At 34.6% G+C, this 14471-nt stretch overlaps 1 protein-coding gene across 13 annotated transcripts in view; it reads left to right on the top strand.

Moving 5' to 3' along the window:
* The window catches only part of LOC104598418 (polycomb group protein EMBRYONIC FLOWER 2-like), a 56750-nt gene extending 46933 nt beyond the window's left edge, over positions 1 to 9817 (top strand). For 12 of the 13 annotated variants that reach the window (XM_010260462.3, XM_088889919.1, XM_088889918.1 and 9 more), the window contains 3 exons: positions 876 to 955; positions 7220 to 7309; positions 9410 to 9817. In XM_010260462.3, coding sequence (XP_010258764.1) covers positions 876 to 955; positions 7220 to 7309; positions 9410 to 9533 — 294 coding nt within the window. In that variant the 3' untranslated portion in view covers positions 9534 to 9817. Of the gene's footprint in view, positions 1 to 875; positions 956 to 6226; positions 6327 to 7219; positions 7310 to 9409 lie in introns of those variants that run through there. The other variant, XM_088889923.1, reaches the window with a different exon arrangement.
* Positions 9818 to 14471: the final 4654 nt, after the last annotated feature.

Here is a 14471-nt window from a genome sequence, read left to right as displayed (position 1 = left end):
ATCCATTTCTTACACAAATTGGTTAACCTCACCCCTTGAAATTCCTTCTAACATGATATAAAATTGAAACTCTTATCACCTTTACTTTCTCCTTAATCTGTCCATGAGAGACACTTTACTATCAAGAGTTTGGTGCTGTGTTTCCTTCCATAGGACCATTACCCAATGTTGGCCATGGCTGTCTGGGATCTTAGGAGGGGTGGTTTTTTGAACAAAATGGCTGCTCTCAGACCTCATACTTGTCAGCCTGAGATAACGCCATTGCACCAAGAATTGACCCTTGTTTTGTTATCTTGGCATGATTGCAGTGTTGCATCCCTGGGGTCTGACACCCTGGCTCCTGTAAATGGCCTAGCATAACTGTGTTGGACATGATATGTACTCAACACAAAACTGGATAGTGCTGGACACTTTAGTTAGCGTATTATAGCATCAAAACTTAGATTAAAAAATAGTAGTTTGTAACACATTATACTACAAAAACTCATGCATATTAGAAGTTCAACTAACTTCAGCAGGATAGGTATCGAGAAATGACACTTAGCCAAATACTAGATACATGATATAAGCATTTGAAGGGGGAAGGGGGAGCATTTCAGTAACCTTGGGTAAGTGGTTTCCTACAACATATTTTCTTGGTGGTATCCTTCACTTTTATCAGGCATTATGGTTTAGGCTATTCGGATTTATACATCCGACATCTCTGCTAATTATCCTACTGTATTTGGGTGGTTTCCTACAACATATTTTCCTGGTGGTATCCTTCACTTTTATCAGGCATTATGGTTTAGGCTATTCGGATTTATACATCTGACATCTCTGCTAATTATCCTACTGTATTTGGTTAGACTAATTATTAGGCCTTAATGTTGCAGATGCTTGATGATTTTGTGGATGTAACCAAGGATGAGAAGCAGATCATGCATCTTTGGAACTCATTTGTTAGGAAGCAAAGGTAATATTCAATTATCACTGCTTTGGGTTTTGTCATCTTTATTGGGGAATACCATAAAGAAAGCACTAAACCTTTTTATTGGTGTGTGAGGGATCTATTAAGATTATAAATATACTTTCTAAATGGTAGGAGGCAGATAAGAAAAAATTAAATTTGGATGGACCATACTGGATGAGCTTAGACATCACAGAAGATATATTCTTCTAAGTTCCTTGGGTCCAGTCATTTATGCAAATTCCTTGAATGTGGAAGTTCTAGCTCTAGTTCAAGGCTTAAAACTGACCAAAATAGCTGGCTAGAAGCATTTCATCATTGAAGGGAATTGTCAAGCAGTCATTAACTTAATGATTAAAGATTGAAAGAGGTCAACAATCAAAAAAAAAAAGATTGAAATGGAGGTACCATGGACACTCAGGTTTGTCTTTCTGGTTAGAGAAGCAAGCCTTGGCTGAAAACCTGATTACCTTCTTCAGGTGAATGCTCACAAGAGACAAGAGTCTAGCTGATCAATTGGCCAGAGCGGGAGTTATTAGGGACAATTTTGTAGGGGGAATGCTAGGCCCAGGGTGTGAATTGTAAAATCTCATGCTCTTGTTATAAAGCGGTTAGCAAAATGCTTTTTCCCTTTCTTTAGTTTTTGGATGTCCTAATTTGAATAGTTTATGGCATTTTATTTTGCAATAAAATTCTCTCTTTTGTTGCTTATAAACAAAAATATAGTTATAGAATGATAAAATCTCTGTATAAATTATGCTTTCTATAAAGCATACCGGAAAACCCACCAGTCCTCTTGATTCCACCTACTCATGGCATTAAAATCTAATCATATCAGACCGAAAGAACAGGTGGAGGAACCTGAAAGCACAGGTGGTGATTGTTTTGGAAGTGTGCTCATTGGTTAGGGATACTGTTTTCTGTTGTTTGTGTCATCCATGTATCTCCTCATTTGCTTAATATGTTGACAAGTTCATGGAGTATGTGTTATTTTCACATGAGTGAGTATTTTCACCAGTTTCTATTTGTACCATTTTGTCCCCATTCACAGTGTCCTGTTGAGTAAGGAATACATACGCTTTGTTCCCAACTAGAGGTGCCCTGGCAAAACTTGTAGTTGTAGGACCATAATGTCTGCTTATCTAAGTTGATCTTATCTTTGTCTTCATATCTTGTTTATCTGCATAATTCACGGAGTTGCAAATACATTTTGTATATAGCTGGTCCGAAGTAAGTTTCATAAAATACTGCATTTGGGATGTCAGTGGGTTGGGTCAAGTGGTAAAGCTGCCTTGATCCAGTCCCATAGGGTCAAGTGTTCCTGCCTTCCTGGCCCGCATCAAGTACAGGTTGAGGCAGCCCCGCACTAAGCCCATCTCATTGGCATCACTAAGTCATGTTATAGGTGTTGTAATATTGCTGATTAGATGTTTTGGTGATATTGTTCCTTGTAAATCTCTCTTCTTTGTTAAGAGAACTTGAAATTTTATGCTTTTCTTTAAATTAAACCTAAAATTATATTTATAATAAGTCTTCATGAATATACACCAAAACAAAAAGGGCTTCCTTCTGACAAGGAACAAAAAGGGCTTCTCAATAACTTCAGGGAATATCTGTACGCCCAAACAACAATAAAGAAAAGAACTATGGGTGGAAGGAAACCCATAGCAACCAGATGATGAAATATACGAGAGGAACAACACAAAGGAGGAGGTGAAGGAGGCAATGTACTTTCTGATGGTGGATTTATTGATAGGCCATCCACTGGAGGAGTTGGATCATGACAAAGGGAAATCTTGTGATTAGGACTATAACCTAGAAAAACACATAGCAGATTGGGTTGACAATTTAGTACTCATGTGGAGGAAGGTAAACAAAACAAATAAAACAAAAAACATGTAAAGTTCAGTAGTCTAGAGGACAATGATGTAATTGTTCAAATGGAAAAAACGTTGGAAAAAGTAGAAGGGCATGACTTACACAAGATATATTGAGGTAGCTACAGCATTAGCCCAGGAGCACCAGAATCCTAAAGAAGTGTCTAAGTCATTTTAAGGAGTTGATGATTCTTCCTCATTGCTACACTGTTTTGTTGTGGTCTGTGCCAGGACATGTATGTTGGGATAGAATATCATATGAGTGTAGTATGTCTTGAAATTAACTATCCATGTACTCTCACCCTAAATCTAAATTAAGAATTTTGATTTTAGTAGAAAATTGGGTCTTGACTATAGCACGGAAAATTTTAAAGGAAGATCTTCACATTTCTTTCTCAAAAAATAGATCCGTGTAAAATGAGTATAATCATCAATGAACAATACAAAATATTTAAATCCCATTTGAGACAAGACAAGTGCAAGCCCCCATACATCACTATGAACTAGTTCATACAAGGTTTAAAATGTCTATACAATAGAAATACCAGTCACCCAAATACAAGACATATGTTGAAATGCTGAAAATGTTAGATGAAAATATTGTAAAAAGTATAGACATTGTGGAAATATTGTGAAATATATGAAAATATGCACTAATATTTTGTGAATTATTAAAGAAAATTATTACACCTTTCTAGACTACTAGCAAGTGTGCACATGCTTTGGACATGGCAATTTTTGATGATGAAGATGATGATAGTAAATAATATGTTTCCAAAATTTTCTACATTTTTTATATTTCTATCACTATAAAAATTATTCTTATTTGTCACACTTATTTTGTTTAATATGATGAATATACGATATTAGAGATGTGTCCGCTGCCCAAATGTTTTGTACAATTTTTTTTCTTTTTATACTTTTGTGTATTTTTATCTTTTTTTTTTATTTGTATTATTATTTAATTATGAGTTTATGACATCAAATGACACATTTGATCCAAAAGGTTGAATTGTTGACTTGCCACCAAATAGGAAAACAACTACAATTTTAGGTTGGTTTTAAATTTATATTTTATATCTATCATCAATAAAAATAATTATTCTTTGTCAATTATTTTCTTTAAGATGATTAATTAATATAGGATTCATTAAAAGAATGGGAATTAATACCCTAAATATAAGACTTAATTAATGAGAGGGAATTGAACGAGGATAAATGTAATAGTTCGAATTACATTTTGTGTCCTCACAATTAAAGACAGACCAAATTCAAAAGTAGGGTATTCTAGTCAAGAATAGGATTCAATGAATGTTAACGGAAATTAATACCTTAAAATAAGACTTAATGAGAGGGATTTGAATGAGAAGAAAAGTGGTTGTTCAAATTACATTTGTCATTACAATTAGAGAGGGACCAAATTCAAAAATTGGGGTATTTCAGTCAAACAAAAGTTCCACACTCTCATTCACACTTTTAATAGTAGTATAGATTGTCAGAAAACTTGGGGTTAATTTAAGGCAATTTCTAAATAGTAGGAGTAGAGTAAATCAATTTCCTAAAACTTAGGGGTACTTTATTTAAAACTTGATGAAAAGGAATTGAATGAGGAGAAATGTAGTAGTTCAAATTACATTTTGTGCCCTCACAATTAGAGAGGAATAAATTCAAAAATAGCAGTATTCTAGTCAAAGGGGTACTTTAAGAAGAAGAAGACGAAGAGAAAACTGGTTCGAACTAGATAAAAAAGGGTTCTCTAGTCGGCCAGGTATTATTTATATGTTCCTGAATAAAAACCACAAAGATACTTATGCCCCTAATTAAGAATGGGACATGGTACTTAAACCAGAATATAAAAGACATTACACCACACTCTTAATATAAAACGAAATGACCAAACTACCCCTGTATTTAGCCGACTCCAACAGAATGCAATGTGGCCATATTCCTTGCGTTCATGATATTATACAGAAGAAAAATCCCTACCACCTACTCCTTTACCCTTAAAGGATTGTGCTACAAGGGCTACATCAGGTTTTGTCTTTGCTTTAAGTTTGAATTTCTTCCCTTAGGCTGTGTTTGGTTGCAATGCAAATAAATTTGTACTAATGCAAAACCATGACAGTGCAAATGATTTGAGTGTAAATTTTGACCTATTTTTGTTTCAAATTTTAGCTCATTTTGTTTGATTGCAGTACAAATGAAGTAAATTAAGACATGAAGCAGAATAAAGTAAAATCCAAAACAAAATTAAACAAGAATTTGCATTTTTTTTACATTTGCACTCCCATGCATTTGTACTAGTGCAAATAAAATTGCACAGCAACCAAACACAGCTAAGCTCAGTTTGGGAAGAGTGTGAATACAAATATGTGCAATGCAAAACCTTGTATTTGCATACGAATTTCTTCCCTTAGGCTTAGTTTGGGAAGAGTACAAATACAAATATGTACAGTGCAAATACATACAAAACAATATAAAATTCTAGGTTTTGTACTTTACATATTTGTATTTGTACTCCTTCCAAACTGAGCCTTAGAAACTATGATATAATTTTGGCATTTTCGACTTCCCATTCTTCCATTCCCTTGGCAGATTTATCAACCGGCTTAACGTACCATTCAGGAATCCCCAAAGGCATTTTCCCTTCACAAAATATCGGAACTGGAAATGTCACAAATTGTAGCTAGAACCATCAAACCTATAATAACTTATCCAACGCTATTATAGTTTTTCCAGCAAGAAAACTTCAGGACCTGAACTAGAGGGAACTTCTACCATAAAATAGTAACCGAGCAGATTTGGTATATCACAAAAAAAATAAAAAGCTGGGAATCTTGAATCCCAAGCCCAAACTTCAACTAGGTCAAGAGATATACAGGGACAAACAAATTTGACCCTGTATGTTTACAATCTCAAGAACATATGAAAACCCAAAATTCCTTCCCTTAAAAATTCGGATAAAATCCCAAAACCAAGTAAAAATCTTCTCAAAAATACCTTCAATGATTTCTCCTTCGAAATAAAACTTGAAACCCTCATTGGAAGCTCTTGAATGAACACTACCCTTTAATTACATCACGGAGAAAGCACTTGACCTGGGTTCATAGTATGCAACTGTTGGGTTTCCCTCTTATGTGGAGGATGGCCCAAGAAGCCCATGTGGTATTTTTGAGCCCATGGATGAGGGTATTCTTGTTCAAATGAAAATAGGAAAAGGAAATAACCTTTTAGTGGTGTTAGTTGCCAAAAAGATTGGGAGAAGAGAAGAAAAAGGAAGAGAATCCCGTGCAAAAACGGAGAGAGAAGAGCGGATTCTTGAAATTCCAGTCTGCGCAGTTTTTCATCTTGTGCTCCGATTGAAGGTCGTTTGTGGTCCGATTGAGCTGAAACTTTGCAGGCATGTTCGCGACTTAAGGTTCTTCAATCTGAACGGTGGAGATCTAGTTTGGCTCACTGGTTTGTGAGATCTGAGTCCGCGAACAGTACCTCCGTTTTGGGTGAGATTTCTCCATTATCTTGAGATATTTGTTAGTTTCCAAGAAACATATTTTCTTGATGATTTTCTGATTGTATGCCTCTAGTTTTATCTAGAGAGAACCCTTGTACAACCACTTTCTTGATAGTGAAAGTTTTTTGGGTGACCGTGGTTTTTTCTTTCCCACACCGGGAAGGTTTTTCCACGTAAATTTGGTTGTGTTCTTGTGTGCTTGTTCTTTGGTTTAAGCTCTACTAAATTGTTTCCTAACAGATTCACACAAAGAGGGAAAAAAATATTTTTCCGCTGTTTTTTTTTTAAACTTGGTTATAATTTGCTTGATTTTGTGATTCTCCCTACAGCAACTAAGAAGAAGAACAAGTGTTTGGGAGGGTGTAATAGAATGCCCCCAACCCCAAAGAGCAAGTCTCATTGAATAGGACAAAACTATATATAATTACATAAATGCCCCTCATTAGCAGGAATATAACAAGTTAGCGTATATACATCCTATTGCAATACAATGAGGCCCACCAGTCATGGTACCAGAACAAAGAAAACATAAAATAATACTAAAATACACACTCCTATCAACAAAGATGACATGGAAGGTGGCCTACTCTTGGCTGTGAGATGAACCACCTGCAATTTCAAGCCTGTACTGACCTAAATGCCTCTGTATCACACTAGATAATTGTTACAATTTGATGTATCCGGTGTTTTCTTTTTTTTTTTTTCAATATACAACCTTCTAACACATGCAAGAAGTAATAAAGGGTGATTTACTGTGTTAAAAATCTTGAGTTGCAGTCTCATATTTTGTTTTTAATTACATTGCTCCACAATGTGGTTGGTGATTATTTATCTTCATTTTCTTTTATATTTCCTGAAAAAGCTATTGGTTTGTGGTGGCAGAGTGCTGGCAGATGGTCATATTCCATGGGCTTGTGAGGCGTTCTCGAGATTGCATGGGAAGGACCTTGTCCGAGCCCCTAATCTTATCCGGTAGTGCATCTCTTGCCTATTTTTATGCAAAAATTTTGCATATAAAGCAGTAAAGTACTTGCTAGACCTAGTTCCAAAATTTTGTGCTGATATGTATATTCAATCTTATTGATGGAAAATCATTCATCAAAAAATATCTTATTGATGGAAAATGTTCATTTGGTATTGATGAACTAGACTTGATCTTAGATTCTAGACATGCACTTTGCATTCATGTGGAAATGTAGTCAGTAGAGCCAGCAACCTGTGTCCAATACCTGGAAAGCATGTGTAAGCTAATTATGGCTGCCTGGCTGGTCACTTTAGTACAGGCTGGGGAACATCATAGTTGTATGGTTGTTGTTGCCTTGTTGAGCATTTTCTTCCAAAGATATGAGTTCCCTTTGAGATTTTTTTTATTGAGTAAATTTTACATGTATTATTGGTTCAAATGGAAAAGAAAGTTTAGTCATCTCAACTTGTATCTTGAAGTTAATCATGTTATAATTTGTTCGCTCATGTTATAACTTGGAGGGTGGGGAGTGGGTCTAGCATTAGGTTTTGGGAGGATGATTGGTCTGGAATTGGGAAATTTTGTGAGATTTGTCCAAGGTTGTACAGGTTGGGTTGGAAAGGAGTGCCTATTTCTGAATGTTATGAAGTCTCAACTGGTTCTGTGGTGTGGACTCCAAACTTTAGAAGGCCTCTCCTCGAGTGGGAAATTGAGGAATGATTGGATCTGCTGTCAAGATTGCAATCTCTGGAAATTAATCCGTCAGATGGTGACATCAGATGGTGGAAGGAATGCAATGATGGAAAATTTACAGTCAAGTCAATGTACTCTATTCTGATCAGAAATATGGTGGAAGCCTATCCAATTCAGGGAGTGTGGGGGAAACCAGTGCCCCCAAGGGTGGAAGCCTTTGCCTGGCTAATAGCCAGGGGGTACATACTGCCTCAGGACATCCTAAATGGTCAATGATTTCAATGTCCAAGCAGATGTGCTCTTTTCTTGTCTGGAGAGGAAAACATTATGCATTTGTTCTACCTATGCAGCTTCATTTCCCCAATATGGTCCTACTTCAAGCTGTCTAAAGTGGGTATGTAGTCAATTTCAGATCAGTTTGAAATCTTTGGCTGTTGGCCAAGAATTCTGGGTGGTTCTAAGGTCATGTGGAGTTGCATTTCATTTGTGGTATGCTGGGAAGTTTGGAAGGAAAGAAATAGAAGAATATTTGAGAATAAGAAGAAAAGATTCAAAGAGGTGCTGGCTCGGATCAGCTCATCAGTGATTGGTTGGGCGTTGATTCTGCCAGAATTTCAAGGATTAAAGAAAGAAGACTTGGGGCAGATTTCTGGTGTTCATTGAATTCTTAAAATCCTGGGTTTTTGTTGTATTTTTTGCCTTAAAGTTCGCTATGTTATTTTATTGTTTCTCTTGGTTTGGGGGTGACCTCTTGTCATCATTCTTAAGCTGTAAACTTTTATTTTAGCAATAATTTTTTTTCTTTACTTATCTTCAGAAAAAAAAAAAACTTGTTCAGGTTCTATCGTTCAAAAAAAACTTGTTCAGGTTCTTCATACTGTAATTGTTCTTGCATTTTAAATTATTAGTTCTTTACTTGATGTGCTGTGTCTATACAAAAGCAGTATTGCCAGGACATTGAACTTGCGTAAGTGTAAGAGAATGAACTGGTAATATGGAGGACCCATCTAATTTTTTGAATTGTGTTTATATCAATATTGTTAAGACTCTGATCAGACAACCATTTTGGTGACTGGGTTAGGGTCTTACAGTTCAACTGTTCAACTTCTCAAATAAAAATATGAAAAATCAAACTATTAAAATTTGAAAATGGTGCTGACACATGTAAAAGGGGTAAGTTTGACCATGTCAACATTTCAAGTACTGTGCAACAAAACACTGGTTGGTATGGTGGTGAGTCAGATTGTTCGTTTATTTTATTAATTATTTGCATACAATTTCTTACACCATCCCTCTTCTAGGACTTCGTAAGTTGTAATATCCTGATCTGTTGCTTGTTTAGTACTTTATCTTCGAAATTTGAATGGTTTCTATGAACTACTTGACTTGTGTTAATGCCCTTACGGTTTAAGCAGGTGTTGGAGGTTGTTTATGATTAAATTATGGAATCACAGCCTCCTCGATGCACGCACGATGAACAACTGTAACATAATACTTGAAAGATACGAAAATGAGGGCTTGGATCCTAAACAAAGCTAGAGAGGAGGTTATTCATCTTATTGACTTTGGAAGAAAGCTGAGATGGGTTACAAGGAAAAGTTTCTTCATCTAATTAACTAATTTCATGGTACCGTCTTTGTATTTTCTTTTTATTCTTTTCTTTACGGTTCTTTCCATTTTGATTATTGGGCCAGAAATAGGTTGCCATTCTTTCATGGGTATACGAAGAGAAAAAATGAGGGTTACTAGTAGTCTTATTGTAAAGTTAGCCTCTCTTGTATATAATTGCGATGACATAAAATTCTGGTTAGCTTTTGATTGATGTGAAATATGCTGGGGGCAAAACATGGTTCCTAACACCTGGACACCAGTGCAAAAATGAAACGAGAACTAATTATTTGAAGGGCAAATTTCTTAAAGTACTCCAGTTTAGCTAATTGACTTACTCTACCTAGAGGTGCAAATCGGTCGTGCTACCCGTGGTCTGGCACGGCACAGTATGATAGCACGCAAGCCATGTCAGGCCTGACATGATGGCCTGGGCGATGTTGGGCCTAGGGTTCTAGGTCCATGGGTTGGCACGGCATGGCACGATTGTGCGCCATGCCGCCCACGACCCATGTGTCAATACGGCATGACCCACAAGTTTGTAGTGGGCCACACTTGGCTCGCTTGATGAACTAGCCGTTGGGGGGGTTCCTAATAGTTAGTTTCAACTTTTTGAGGGTTTTTTAATAGAAACACCCCCCATCAGTTACAAATAGTTATATAGAGGGTATTTATGTATTTTGGTTTTGTTTTTTTTTTTGGGGGGGGGGGAGAAAGCAACTAGTTTGAGGGCATTTTGGGTAAAGTGATTAACTTTACAGTAACTAAAATACCCCTCTTAGCAATTAGGGTATTTTGGGTAAATGAATGATTTTCAATTGTTATAAGTAGCCCTATCCTCCACCATTCTCATTACACCAATTCAACAATTCCTTTAATCTCCTCTAGTTCTCATTCTCTAGTGTCTCAATCTCTCAATCTTTCATATATTTTTTCATTTTTCAATTTTCAACTTTATTAAAGTTTCAACAAAAGATGGCTTGTTCAACAGTTCAAGTATCTCAAGTTAGCAATTTGGGAGGCTTGAATCTTGGAGTTGAAAGGCTTCAACCATTGAAATAAAGTTGGGATTTTGAGTCGATAATTCAGGTAAATATAATTAAATTATTTTTTATTTTTTTAATTTTAAAAAATGGCCGACTCCTCCCAAAATCAATTTCCCAACATGTTCAATGTCGACTAGGGATGGCAATTTTCCCATTTCCTCAATCCCCATGGGGGTTTGCCCTGAATGGGGCGGGGATGGGGATGACTTTCCCCTCGCAGGGACAGGAATGGAGTAATTTTCATCCCCGTTAGCAGGGATGGGACGGGGATGGGGAGAGCACTCTCCACCCTATAGGGATCCCGATCCCCGCCCCATGGGATCCCCACTAATATATAATATGTATGCATACGTTATATAAGTATATATGTACACATACATCTATATTAATATTTTTAAAAATATGGTTGAATATTTTATAGTAGGATTATAAATTTGAATTATTTTATTTTTTATTTTTTAAATAAAATAAAAGACAAAAACAAATTGATTAACATTATAAAAAATTATGAGGAATGGGGATCCACGCGGGGATGGGGATGGGGATAACATTGTCTTCGTTAGTGGGGATGGGGACAGGGATGGGGATGGGGATGGGGATTTTCGCGAGGACGAGGATGGAGAGAGGCTCCCCGTCCTCGCCCTATTGCCATTTTTAATGTCGACGATATTTAGTCGCAGCATGGTAGTATTAGCACTTATATGAATGCTATTGATATTAACGAAACTTTCATCCCTAGTGTTGATACTAGGGGAAAGAAAAGAATGTCACTAAGTTTATTAACCTGATTTGGGAAATATTTAAAGTAGAGAAGGTTTAGTGAAAGGGAAAAGAATTGTTTGCCAAAAATGTAGAAACAATTTTAGCTATTGTAGTAGGGGTGGTATTGGCCATTTGACAAACATTTGCTCACCCATGAGAAAGAAGAAGAAGAAAAAGAAGAAGAAGAAGAAGAAGAAGAATGGAGAGAAATAATACAAACACAAATTGAGTGGGGGTGTTGGTATTTTTAAATATTCTTAAGAAAAAATGAGTTAAGAATTAATAGAATACATTGTACATGCTGAACAACCATTTTTGTTAGCTGAAGATACTAAACTTGAAAAATGGTTACATAATTCTATAAATCCACAATATAAAAAAGTTTATAGGAATACTATTAGATCAGATGCTCTTAAAATTTTTTATTCATATAAACAAAATTTAATTTATATGTTATTAAATCTTAATTCAAAAGTTGCAATTACTTCTGATATTTGGACTTATAAATTTAATATAAGTTATATTTGTGTTATTGGTCATTTTATTGATGAAAATTAGCTTTTAAATAAAAGAATTTTAAGTTTTACTAGGCTTGAACGGCCACATACTAGCCCAATTATTGCTTCAAGTATTTTAAATACTTTATATGCTTATGGAATTAACAACAAATTATTTTCTATTAGTTTTGATATTGATAGTAATAATGATTCAGTAATAAATATTTTAAAATCTCAATTAAAATCATGTTTAAATGATAAATTATTTCATATTAGATGTGCATTTCACATCTTAAATTTATGTATGCAGGATGCTTTAAATATTATTTCTACTCGTATTTCTAAAATTAGAAATTGTATTATACATATTAAAAGTTTTGGAGCAAAAAAAACAAGAATTTAAATTTTTATGTCAAAATTATGCTTTAAAATGTAAACATTTTATATTAGATGTTAAACATAGATGGAATTCTACCTATGCTATGTTACAAAGTTGTATTTCTCACAAATAAATTCTTAGTGATTTTTATAATGCAAAAATGCCTACTAATATTATATTTGATGAAGACTAGGAAATGGCAATTTGTATAAGAGATTTTTTAAAACATTTTTATGATGCAACTAATGAATTATCAGGTATTTATTATCCAACTAGTTATAATCTATCTTATCAATTAATGATGATTAGTTATTGTTTTGCAAAATATAGAAAGAATCCACAATTTAAAAGTATTGTTGAAATCAATGTTCAAAAATGCCTACTAATATTATATTTGATGAAGACTAGGAAATGGCAATTTGTATAAGAGATTTTTTAAAACATTTTTATGATGCAACTAATGAATTATCAGGTATTTATTATCCAACTAGTTGTAATTTAGCTTATCAATTAATGATGATTAGTTATTGTTTTGCAAAATATAGAAAGAATCCACAATTTAAAAGTATTATTGAAATCAAGGTTCAAAGTATTGATACGTATCATGTCGATGGCTTCTTGATACGCCTCTCTAGGGGTTGTATCGGGTTAGCCACTAGTTTAGAGGGTAATTGGGCCTGAAATCAACCCCTCTGAACCGATTTCAAAAAAAAAATAAGTAAATCCTAAAAGAAGTACCGATACAAGTGGCGTATCGGCCTGTGTCGATACTTTGAACCTTGGTTGAAATAATGAAAAATAAATTTAAAAAATATTGGGAGAACGTTTCTCCTCTTTATTGCTTAGTTACAATATTAGATCCTAGGATTAAGAAATATGGTTTAGATATTTTACGTGAAACATATTGTTAAAATATGAATATTGAAATTGGAAATAAAAAAGAAGAAATTAATAGTTTATTATTTGAAATGTATGGTTTATATGAATCTGAAGTAATAAGGAATAATAAAAATTATACAACTTGTACAGCTGCATCTTCCACTTATGAACTTGAGTCTAGTAGTGGAAGATAAAAACTTTTTTTATTTAATAAGAGGCAGAAATCCACTCCTTCAACGACAAGTTCATTTACTAAACTTAATTTTTCAACAAGCAAATTTTTCTACTTTAGGTGATTCTTCCTTCACCTCAAAGGGAACAAATAACTTTGATATTTTATCCTAGTGGAGTGAGCATGCAAAAAAAATTCCTAGGTCTCGTCGCCATGGCACATGATCTACTAACCCCTCCGATATCTATAGTTCCACCGAAGTCTTGTTTTAGTGCATGTACTGGGGTGTTGGACGACAAGAAAAGCTATATGAATGATGAAAGTCTAAAGATGTGCATTTACTTTAAAAATTGGTTGGATGTTGATGATAGGTTACAAAACAAAGGAATGCATGACACTACACCTGATGTTTCACTTGAAGTAGATGATCAAAGTCAAGAACAATAGGAGAAAATGATGAAGTCAATGTTTTTTGTATACTCAATAGTTGTATAACGTTTTTTAAGTTATTGTAAATTTTGTTTTAATTTTATTTAATTTATCTAATATTTTTTAATAACGTAATTTTCTATTTTCAATTTGTAACTATATTGTATTTTTTATATTTTATTAATTTATTAAATTTTCCAAGTTTCATATTTCATTCATCCAACCAAGGTATGATTTGTATCATTCAAATTTAAATGAAATAAAATTCCTAATTTTCTTTCAATTTGTTATTCATTGAGTCTTTGTCTCTTTGACTTCTTATTAGGTTAAGTATTTTTTCATTTTTTTGTTAGATTTCTTATCTTTTCAAATAGTTCCCAAAGGAAAGTTAAATATTTTAGTTTTACTTGGAAAAGAAATAAAAAAATAAAAAATGTCAAGAAACAAAAAACAAATAGTCTGGCTCAGTTCGGCCCACACCCAAGGCCCAGCATGGTCTGTAGCCCACTCACCCAGCCTAGGCCCGCGGCACAGCACGGGCCAGTATAGGCTTGGGCCATGCCGGGCCGACCCCCCAAATTATCCCTAGGGAGGGTGGCACGGCCCACACTTTATGTGGGCCACATGGCCCGTTTTATACATCTAACTCTACCCTTATTGGTTGACTATTGCCTTAAACTATCCTCACTATTTTTGACAATTGAT

The sequence above is a fragment of the Nelumbo nucifera genome, chromosome 6 (assembly GCF_055504915.1).
Source record: "Nelumbo nucifera cultivar China Antique chromosome 6, China Antique-T2T, whole genome shotgun sequence".
Taxonomy (NCBI): domain Eukaryota; kingdom Viridiplantae; phylum Streptophyta; class Magnoliopsida; order Proteales; family Nelumbonaceae; genus Nelumbo; species Nelumbo nucifera.
This window is presented reverse-complemented; position numbering and strand designations above follow the sequence as displayed.